The sequence below is a fragment of the Zonotrichia albicollis genome, chromosome 1, assembly GCF_047830755.1.
Source record: "Zonotrichia albicollis isolate bZonAlb1 chromosome 1, bZonAlb1.hap1, whole genome shotgun sequence".
NCBI classification, from domain to species: domain Eukaryota; kingdom Metazoa; phylum Chordata; class Aves; order Passeriformes; family Passerellidae; genus Zonotrichia; species Zonotrichia albicollis.
The window spans coordinates 21,405,969-21,417,254 of NC_133819.1; the positions used below are offsets into that span (position 1 = coordinate 21,405,969).

Genomic DNA, 11,286 nt, shown 5'->3' on the forward strand with positions numbered 1-11,286 from the left:
CATCTTCAAGGGGAAAAATGAGAAGCAAAGGAATGGAAACAGTTTTGAGCTGAACTACAGAGTTGTGCCCATCCTTAAAAGTTAGGCTTCTGTTCCTTCAATGAACAACTAGAAATTAGTATTTTGTTAAATTTCTAGTGCATCAATCACTAAGGTAATAGAGGAAGAAAAAAACATAGAAAGAAAATTTACAATGAGTGCAGCTTAGGGACTGGACCATAGCCAAGAAACTTATTAAAAAGAGTAGATTTCCTAGAGGTATCTTGAGTACAGAAGAGGAATTTCATTTAAGAGTTTGTCTCTTCAGTTTCTTTGCAAACTGATTTCATCATGTCATAAAGCAAATAACTTCCATCTGTCACATACTTGTCCTAAGGGAGACTAGGAGTAGATGAGAGAGGTCTAAGAGAAAACCCCAGAGAGAAATCACTTCTTAGGCTAACAACAAAGAAAAAAGTTTGAGAAAATAAACTAAGACTGAAGGGATAATATTGTGTTGAAAGAGCTAAGGAAAGCCCAGACTCATTGCTTCCTGCTTGGGAGTAGCAGGGACTGAGCAAATATTTAGTGAGACTAAGGAGCCTTCCAAGCAGAGCCTGAGAGCATATAATGCATTTTGTACAAGGTATGGAAAGGAGAGTATGGAGGAGAGTGTGGGTATCCCCAGAAGGAGAAATAGAAAAAGGTTATTACTACTCTTTGTCCACATGAAGATCTACTGAGAGAAGTTTGCCAAGTCAATTAAAACCTTTGATAACTGATGTTAGCCTCTGCTGCTCTGTAGAGCCTCAGACAATGAGAGAGCACGTTTCATGCTTGCTTCCCATTTAGGTAATGATCTGTGTGCTTGGCTTCTTTTCAAGAAGATAGCATCAGAGTGTGTGTTAGGCTTTATCACAAGGACAATACACTCTGCTTGAGTTTCATTTTTGGACTGCTTAGCTGAAATGCAAACCGTAGGAAAAAATGTATACTGCCATGTCAGCAAAAATTAAAATAAGAAAAATGTTGCTGGTATCTACTGTGGTTTGAATTAAGAGTTTGGGCTAAAGTCAACCATTGTTTGTGAGTAATTCAGTGCATTTCAGTGTACTGGCCTAAACTGTACCAGCATGTGCACAGAACTTTGCTCCTGGAATATTTGTGAAGCATCTGCACAGAGGGATTTTTTTTGCCACTCTGTATTATGGGAAAACTATTTCTTTGTCTGGTATGACAAGACTTTTATATATGTGTGAATTCCATTTCTAGTAATTATCATGAACAAGTGGAAAAGAAATTACAATAAATCAAGTCAACATGAGAAAATTTCAGTCAATGTGTATTTCTAATCTGCAAAATGCTCTTGAAATCAATGCTCCTAACCTCTGTTTAGGATCTACTGTTGAACTTGCTTTACTTGCTTCATTTTTGTTCATTAAATGTATTCCTTTCATTGCAGATCAGAACATCTGTCATTTGGTCGACCCCAAATGTGTCCTTTGAGATCCCTTTATGGGTTATAATACTAGCCATTCTTCTTGGACTACTAGTACTAGCTCTGCTGACCCTAGCTTTATGGAAGGTATGTTCCATTTTTCCTGTTACTGTTGCCTTAAAAAAACCACCAAAAACACTGGAAGATTCTAACAGATAAAAAGAGAGGTTAGAATTTTGTGATCTTTAACAGTTCAGAGCAAAAGCAACAGTACACGTGTCTTTTTTGTTTTGGCATTTCTGACATGCTAGTGTCATTGACCTTTATGCAGGGAACTTGTTTGGAAAGTCCTCCTTTATTATGGAAACCTGGTTACAAATGGGCATACAGCGTTTGGCCATGTTTCCCAAGACCTTTGATCCTCTATTTCAGGATGTTTAGGTTCAAAAAGAAGTTGCTCTAACTTTGTTTTCTCTGAATAATTCAGGAATTTCCAGTTTTTGTCAGCATGGAACAACACTCGCGCTTCTGAGAATTAATTTTTAGAAGATTTCCTTTTATATTAATATATCATATATTTTGTTTGTTTAAAATTTTCTATTTTTGTATTGGTTGTTACACTCCTTTCACAAGTTTTAAGACAAATTACTGGAAACTGCTATATTACAAGGAGCCAGTGTAGCTTTTGTCCATCCTCTCAGTTCACATTAAAAATGAGATTCAAATAATTCCTTACATTAGGATATGGTTCATCTGTCTTCAGCTGCCTAAAGGTTATGGTTAGGTCTACAGCCTATGCTAACTTCCCAACTTCATCTGGCAAGGTAGCAGCAGCAAAAAGTTATGTCTAAACATGCAAGGAGGAGAGAAATTACCTTTTGGTGGTACTTTCCTTTAACCACTTTTGAACTTTCAACCTTTCAACTAAAAGAATGAATGTTAGACAGTTTAAGTAAGGTGGGAAGAATCTCACCTTTAGTGATCTTTGGACTAGGTCACAACACTGTCCTGTGAACATTTCCCAACACATATTACACATCTCTTTTGATTACTGCTTGTCAGTCTAAACCTCCTTTCTGAATGAGCACCTTGCTGAACTGAGAGTCCATACCAGCATTCAGGCCAAATTTACATCTCCTACAAAGACATCTTTCATATAATTTGGATTTTTAGAGCTGTGCTTTGGAACTCAATGCCTTGCATCTAAAACTTTCATAGGGAATGATTTGGATAGAAATAAAATGTCTTCACAGTCTCTCAGCCTGCTATACATTGTGCCCAGCATTTCAGGTTGAACAATCAAACTGCAGCTAAGTCTTCCTGTGGTTGTCTTACCATGACATCTTTGTTTCTGTTGATTTATTCTGCAGTGTGGCTTCTTTGACAGAGCTAGACCACCTCAAGATGAGATGGCTGACAGGCAGCAGCTGACAAATAACAAGACTACTGATGCATAAAGGAAGAAAGTGACAGTTCAAGTCAGAATCCTGCCTGAGAGACTAGAAACATGAGGAGGATTAAATGAAAAATTCCTTCCAACCAGTCTTCCTTTGTACCTGCAAGTGACATGTTGTCAATCTGATCTATGCAATGTTCTGAGAACACGCCACATGATGGCCATCCTTGCCAAAGAAAGTAACTTATCACTGCCTTACAAACATATTTTCCACTGAACAGAATGTTTATCCCATATTCCAGTCAGTCTACGTTTCAGCAGATGCTTCTGAGCACATGTGGTATGCTGAGATGCTTCCAGAACAAGCCCAGATCTCTCAAGGAGAGAATGCCTTCATTGCTGGATTGGCTAGAAGATGAAGCAGGACAAACCTTCTGAATGCTACTGTATCATGCAGAGTATCTTTGAAACCTCCCTAAGAACTTCTATGAAATTATGGCTCAGGGAGACAGGCAATATATCAGTACTGTGAAAGTACTTCTGAAACACAAAGGTAATCTATAAATACCTTTATAGATGGGGCACAATTATTTATTTTTCCACCTTTTTGTAATAAGTATCTGATATAATCATCAACGTAGATTTTGAGAGAAGGAAAAATAATAGAAATCATGTACTTACTTTGCATGTAAATAGAAGAGTAAATGCATTGTACACCCAGAACACAACCTCCTTGGCTACGAGGTGTTTTGCAAAGCAGAAAATTTATGGAACACTTTACAAGATGAGACATATGATAAGCAAGTACATGTTGTATCTCTTTCAGCCCAGAGCTGGCAGTATCACACCCAGATAACTAAATCCATGCACAATATAGAGCAGGGATGAGTTGCCCTGTTCTTGCTTTGCTGATGGCTGGCAGCTGTACACTGACACAGGTTACAGACATTTCTGAAACACTGCTTTAAATTATCACAGCCACACTGGTGATATTGAAAAGGCTTGGGGGGGTTTGGGGCTGGGGCAAAATTTCTTGGTCTTTACCCCGTTACTTTGTTGAAATCCCCTCTTAAAAAAGAACACCTACTGCCATAATTTTTCACCTAAAGAAATCTTTGCCTTTTTCATTTTTCAATCTACAAGCTGGCAGCATCTTAAAAGTAATGCTTTTGGCAAAGTTTAGGGCTTGATAAAATTATTTTTAAAGTCTCGCAGGAAAGGGTGACAGGATTTGTATTTATGCAGAAAAATAGGATGCCAGCCAGCCAAGCATGAACAAAAAGAAAGAAGGAGATTTTGAAGTAAAGAGTAAAAATACACGCTTAGTTGGTTTTGGGGTTTTTTTTTCTGGGTTTAGGATTCCAAAGAAGGGATGTTTCTATCCTTTCCCTTCTATCAGCAAATGGTCTTTATCTCAGCAGGGGCTCTAAGTCCTGATCTGTGCAAATTTTTATGTGAAAGCTTGAGTCTTTCAGCGCTGCCTGTGAGTGTGAAAATAGCAATATTGTGTAAACTTCATGAGGAATTGTTCATTTTATGAAACATACACACCACTTGCCTTCTCCTTTTCTTTCCAATCCATCTCAGCTTCTCAACTGGTAAATGGCCTAATCCATTCTGCCACTTTTTGGCTCCTTTTAAACAACTGGCCTTCTGCTTCCTAATACTTCAAGATAGGAGTAGTTATGAGACATTGTCACTTCTGCCAGTCTGACACGAGATTTTAAAGTTTTGTCATTTCTTGTATGCAGACTAACCTGGGAAATCCAAGCAGGAGCTGTGTTACATCTTCATAGCAAAGGCAAATTTGCAAGACCTTTATGGAGTCTTTATCTTATCAGATGCAGTGTGCCCACAAGACTTACAGGGAAAAGGAGACATGGGCCTCTGAACACAGAGGTGAAGCACCTGTGTGCTTCACACAAGCAAGTACCTCTGTTTCCTAGGGATGGGGAGGCCTGACAACTTCCCAGTCCTCCAGAAAACCATTAACAGACCCCTTCCCCCAGATGGTTTTGAGCTGATCCCTTGTAGATTAGAGACATCAGCTGATAAAATCCATCGCAAAGCAAGCCTGTCCCGTATTTGCACACCTCTGTTTCCCATACATTCCAGGCAAAATCATCCTTCCATGAAGTACAAAAAGTGAGCTTCCAGCTTTTGTAAATATTTAATTGATGTGTGTAGCAGCTTCAGAAATACTATCAGCAGCTCATTGTAATCACATCATCTGCACAACTGTGATTAAATAGTACCATAAGGAGATACTGAACATAGGACTTTTGTATGTGCAATACTTTATATTACTTATATACCTGAAGCATGTTTACACTGGCATTTGTGGTTGTTTTTTAAACTTTTGAATATACTGATAATGATTACAATAAAGGAAAAAAGGAATGGGGGGGAAAAAGTAAAACAAACACTGTGAAGTTCAGTATTTCTTGCAATGTGTTTTCAATCCTACATTGCTCTGAGGATGGGGCTAGGTGACCTAATAAGTTCTTTGCAGTTGTAACTTCTACAGTTCACTTTTGAGAAATTACTCTCCATTTTAATGATGGGCAAAACATGTTCAGAGACTAAATTTAAACAAAAAAAGAACTTCAGTGACTGTTGAGCCTGGCTGGAATCCATTGGCTGCAGCTGTGTAATGTCACTGGAAACCAAATTAGAGGCACATGATCTGACAAACAGTTACTTTGAGCAATACTTTGTTTTATATTTCTACATCCTTGTAGATTAAACTTCCCCCCTGGAAATGTCTGGAGTTGTGTGTTGTCAAGGACTGTAGTCTATTCCCAGCATTTGTGGATAGTTTTGGCTGCAAATTGCAAACAGCTTTGTGAAGATTTCTGTGTTTCAGTGCTTGCCAAGAGTGTTTATTCCCTGGGGAGATTGCATCCTGGATGTGGACACTTAGCAGGCAGTTGACATAATCTTTCCCCCCAGTATATTAGTGCTGTGCTACATGATAACCTCTGCCACATCCCTACCCGACTGACCTTTTGTTGCAGTGATGTCAGCTTTGTAATGAGTTACTAAATCCAGCTTTCTGTAAATGTAATTCAGCCTTATTCTTCCCAATGTTTGTGGTGAGCTGCTAATTGCAGAGAACATGGGAGGAGTTCAGAGAGCAGGAGAAACAGAAGATTACTTAAAAAATTAGCCTATTAAAACTCTTTATTGCTATGACCACCACAGCAGTCTAGTAAACAGAGAGACATTCATCTTTTATTTCCCATGCTTCTTGCTGAATTTGAGAAAGGCTGTCCAGTTATTTTATCCATACAGCAGACTGTATCATATTTTCTGTTTCATGAAAATTTCAGAATTTTCATACCAGGGATCAGTATATTTTAATATATTTTCTCTTACAGATTTAAATATATTTAGCAAATACAATTTGAATTTCACCACAGGTTAATTTTTTTATTGCCACCATTCTGTAACTCATTTTGAGTTTTTCTATTTCTCACAGCTTTTACAGGTTTTCCAAATTAGACAGCTCTTGAAAACAACACTGATTTTCTCTGTGTTTTAGCTGTGAACTTTCCCTCCATTAGCATGAAAGATCTTCCGGTAGGCATAGTTTTCATTAACTAAAAAGCCTTTTGGGAACCCACAAAACACCTAGAAATACACAGGAGAAAGAAAGCCCCAGCCAGCCATGGCCTATGGTACTCCACTGCAGCAAGCCTTTTTTTAATGAAATACCATCTGACACACTGCCTTTAGGAATTGTTTATGAGTGAGTGTTTTATTTATGATTGTTGGCAAAGATCCATATTAAAGTGTAGCGGAATGGCAGTGCCTCTTAACAATAAAAAGTCTTGAATTCAACTCGTGCAGGCACCATGATGTGACACAGCAGGAATGCTTTTAATATTGAAGGATTGTTCTTGTTTTGCCTGTGTGTTGTACTGGAGAGGCACTTAGCTATTCAAGATGCTACCCTACTGTACACAGTGACTTTTAGAAAAGAATGGAAGTAATTGTTCAAGTCGCTTTTCACATGGTTTTGTTGTTTTCAACATGTTATTCTACTTCACCAATGCACTACATTTCATTTGGTTGTATATTGTTCTTTGTTTCAGCAAGGGTTTGTAAAGCAGCCTTCAGGAACTCTTTCCAAAACTGGACTGTATCAGACAGTATTACTTTTCCAGAAGCCACTCAGGATAACAGCAGCAGAGCAGAATTCTGGATGCTGTGTGAAATGGTCAGTGCATTACAGGGGCTAGCTTGCTTTTCAGGAGTTTACCCAAGTTAATATTTAGAACTGTATTAACAAAATATCAACGTTAGATTCTCCACTTCTCCTGTCAAGGAGAGCCATGGTGTGCCCTGTTTGTCATTGCTGTAAAAGCCAAACACCAAGCAATTCTCACAGCAAAGTTGGGGAGAGAAGGGCATGTTTTAAACTTGCACAAGACAAATGTATAGCAACCAAACCAAGTGGATGGCAAGAGCCCAACCATCATCTCTCTTGTGATGTTCTCCTGGTCACGAAGGTTAACATTTTCCCTGCTGAAGTACTCTGCCCATTTATCACAGACCTGCAGCACCAGAAAATAACCTCTGAAGCTGCAAAAAGTTTCAAAAAGTTTCCGTAGATTTCATAGTCTTTGTAGAAATTTTACATTATGAATTTATAAGGTAGTTCTTGGCTCTTCAGATAGTATAAGCTTCTCTTCAGAGCCAAGAACTACCTTATACTATCTGCTATCTGTTAGCAGGCACCAGCTGACAAACCCCTCAAATGCTGGTGCTCTCAGGAGAAATGAAGCATTTTTCCACATGATCTACTGTCATAACTTTTGTTCAACTGTTCAGTGCTTCCACCAAGACCTGTGGGGGAAGTGCAGGATTTGGGTGTTGGCATGCCTTTACTATGTGCTAGGTACAGAGTAAATTTGTGGCACAGAAGGCTTGCAGTTCAGATATAAAACAAAAAAAAACTGATTTTTTTTGTTGTTGATCTTTAATATTTTAATAGCATTTGAGAAAAGATAGGTCAGCATATTATGACCTGTGTCATGGTTTGAGCCTGGCACAGAGCCAGTGCCCCCATGAAAATGCCTCACCCTGGTGTCTGCTGTGAGATGTGACCAGGAATAAGCAAAACAGGCTCCCACTTAAACATAAATAACACTTTATTACCTAAAACTACAGGAAAAAAAGAAAATAGGAAAGACTATAAGGAAAAGGAAAAAATTGAAAACCTTACAAAAACCACTTTTCCTCCTCCCCACTCCCTGACTTTCCCAATCCAATACATTCTCTCAAAAATACCAACTGCCCAGCCCGGCACGACACTTTAGTATACTCAAACTGCAGTTCATGAAGAGGAACGGAGTCCTTCTTGTTCCATAGGCTTCTGGAAACACACTGAAATCCCGGATGCTTCCTTGTCACTGCGGCACCGCCCGGAAAGTCCATTTTTGCCGCTTGTGACATGTTCCTTCCATGCTCAGTGCTCTCACCACTGAGACATGGCCAGAGCTGCTTTTAGGGTGGTCTTTCAAGGATGCCTTGTCTCACTCCAAAAAGGCACAGTCTCTGCTTTTGGGACAACTGTCCCCCCCATATATTTCCAACCCCCTGGGGCCGGGGGGTCCTCACAAATGAACCCTCCTGGTTTTGAGGCACTGCCTCCCCCTAAATGCAGTCTGTGTCACAGGAACAACTGAGTCCATGGCTACAAGAGAAAGTCCAGCCAACAGGCCACTCCAAATCATCTCTCCCCATCCAATCATCTCCACAATCTCCGAGCCAAGTCATCTCATCTCTCGTCTCCCTTCTTATTCAGCTTCGAGGAGGATTAGCATTTTTGTAAGGCCCCAATCATGCAAGAAAGGGTTAAAAGTTTTCAGTCTCTGTCTGTCGGTCCCGGAACGGCTCCCACGCATGCTGCCCACACGCTGCCGCTGCGGCCGGGCAGTCTTCCTCCCCCTTCTCGCTGGCTGCTCTCCTGGGGGGGAGAGGGGGGGGGGGGGGCTGGCTGCCCGATGTCTCTTGGGGCTCCCCCACCCTTCCATCCTCGAAGCCCCCTCAACACCATCTCTGTCCAGGCCTTACCGCATGGCTGGCCCCTCCCCCGCCCAGCAGCAACAGGCTGGGCGGGGGAGAGAGATCTGAACTCCTCGCCGCGGTGTCCAAAAGAGGAAATGCCAGGGCAGTGCCCTGCTTTTAACCCCTGTGTATTCTCGGAGGTGTGTCCAAAACCCACTGGCCACACCGGACGCCAGTCTCAAACCCAAAACCTTCATTGGTTTGACCACAGCTTCCCAGAATTCCCAACTTCTTCCTGGTCAAACCATGACAACCTGATAAAGAAAATAGATTTAAACTAACAGTGAAGTCTCCCAGGAGGCCCAGGCTTATATTTGGGTTAATTTTTTTCCATTTTAGGCTTGGAAGAGGCATCAGGAGATAGCTTGGGTAGAGAGCATTCTGGCTTTGTTGTAAAACCAAAACATTTTGTTTTAAAGAACCAGGTCTGTAATGTTCTCTTCTGTGCCCTGTATATGAGAACAGCCACACCATTAAACTAGGGGTAGGAGACATTCGCAATTTGACTCAGTACACCAAGAAGAAACTTTCTTGTGGAGAAAGACAAAGACTAAATTTTCTCATGGCCTAAAATTAGGAAAGATGTGTTTTTCTTGAGGAGAACAGGACCCCATGGAAGCCCTGCCCTTCAAGCACCATGGGTACAAGAATAAACACAAGGTAGCTGCACAAGGGACTTTCTATCAAGCAGTTCAGGAGGCTGCAGGATACTACATTAAACAATTTAGGGAGGAGGAGGAGGCTCTAGAGGAGAAATCAGACCTTTAAACACATAGATGTTATCACAGATCAGAAGCAACAAAAAGGATGATTAGTAAAATAGATGGATTGGAAATAAAGTTCAGCTACAGATGAGAAGTTGTAAACCCAGAATATATTGAGAATAATAATCTAATACTGTGTTTCTACAATGGCCAACTGATTCCTTGCTCATGCAAAGTTTGAGGAAGACTATTTCCCTTGTAATTAGATAACAAAAGGAAAAATATCTGCAGCTGTGAAAGGCTTCTTACAGTAACTGTGAATCTCTCCCATTCCTGAATGAAGGGCTGTATTCATTGACTTTGAGAGAAGGAAGGAGGTGATAAAGACATGACACTTGAAGTTTTTCCAGCTTTTGGCTTCACTGCTGTTTCAGAGTGACTTCAGTATTTGCTGAGGCACTGTGACACATTTCACTGTAGTGGTACAGACTGTGCAATCCAAAGGTAATAGAAAGGCTTTTCTTTCAAACCAGTAAAAACTAAATATTTTGTGGAAATTTTCTGTCTATGCCTAGCTTACCCAGGAAACCTAAGGAGTAAAGTGGTGTTTAACTGGGATGGTTTTATTTATCAAGTGCTGCTGCATGCACTAAGAAGCCTCTCTATACATGTAAAAAGCTTTGGTCTTTAAATCCAGTTTCAAGTAGTTAAACTGAAGCAATTCTTTGCAAACAGATGAAGCAGGCACAACTAATTCAGCAATAGAATTGAAAAATTAATTTAAGTAGTGAAGATGACACCAGTTTAATTTTGGCTGTAATGAATGCTTGAAATTTTCAAGGTTTACTAGTTCTTTAAGTCTACATTTAATATATTATTGTTCTAATGAAGCACTTAGACATTAGTAAGAGTGATATTTGTGTTTAGTATAAGATACTCACTAACAGATCAGACAAACAAAGCAGTTACTCTCCCAAGAGAAGAAAATGCTAATACCATAATGGTTTTCAGTCCTTTTGACATATTTGCTTTGCCTCAAAGATTTCTGAAGCATGTTGTTCTGCTCTGTTGAGTGCTGCTTCATTAATATTATTTGCTTCATTGGCCCCTCCATCAACTGGTTTGGATGGTGGAGAATCAATGCCATCTCCTCTGCATCTGCTTCTTGTTTAAAATGCTGAGGATATCTCCTGTCTCATGAACATGTCTGCAGCTTTTCAGTAATTCCCATGTGATTGATGAGAATATATTCTACTTAATTTTGGGGGAAAGGGGTGTTTAGTCTTCACCCCACTTTTCTAATGCCCATATATACACAAAAAGTCAGCCCTGCAGTATCTATTACAGATTATTTCACTAAGCAACCAGCCAAGTCTTTGTTCTGTAATTTAGCAGAACAAAGAAACCCCGAACTTGGCCCCCCAGCCATTTTAAGCAAACATCTGTGTGAAACCATTGACTCACTGCAATGTCTTTAAGAGGAAATCTCATAAAACATATTGTGGACTCCTCACTGTCATCACTACAGTTGTTATGTTGTGTCAAGTGTATACTGATCTTATGTAGATCATGGTTTGGGGATTTTATTACCTAAAAATGCTTTCTTTGGAGAGTGAGAATGAACTGCAAGAAAAAAATCTGGATTGTCTTTTGCAAGTACACTTAGAACTGGTGAACTTTTAACTACCAGCCCC

At 39.9% G+C, this 11,286-nt stretch overlaps 1 protein-coding gene across 1 annotated transcript in view; it reads left to right on the top strand.

The window, feature by feature from the left end:
- ITGA8 (integrin subunit alpha 8) overlaps nt 1-7,814 on the top strand; it is a 114,494-nt gene extending 106,680 nt beyond the window's left edge. Inside the window, exons 29-30 of the mRNA XM_014270056.3 lie at nt 1,442-1,564; nt 2,788-7,814. Coding sequence (XP_014125531.2) covers nt 1,442-1,564; nt 2,788-2,874 — 210 coding nt within the window. The 3' untranslated portion in view covers nt 2,875-7,814. The remainder of the gene's footprint in view (nt 1-1,441; nt 1,565-2,787) is intronic.
- The last annotated feature ends 3,472 nt before the right edge of the window (nt 7,815-11,286 follow it).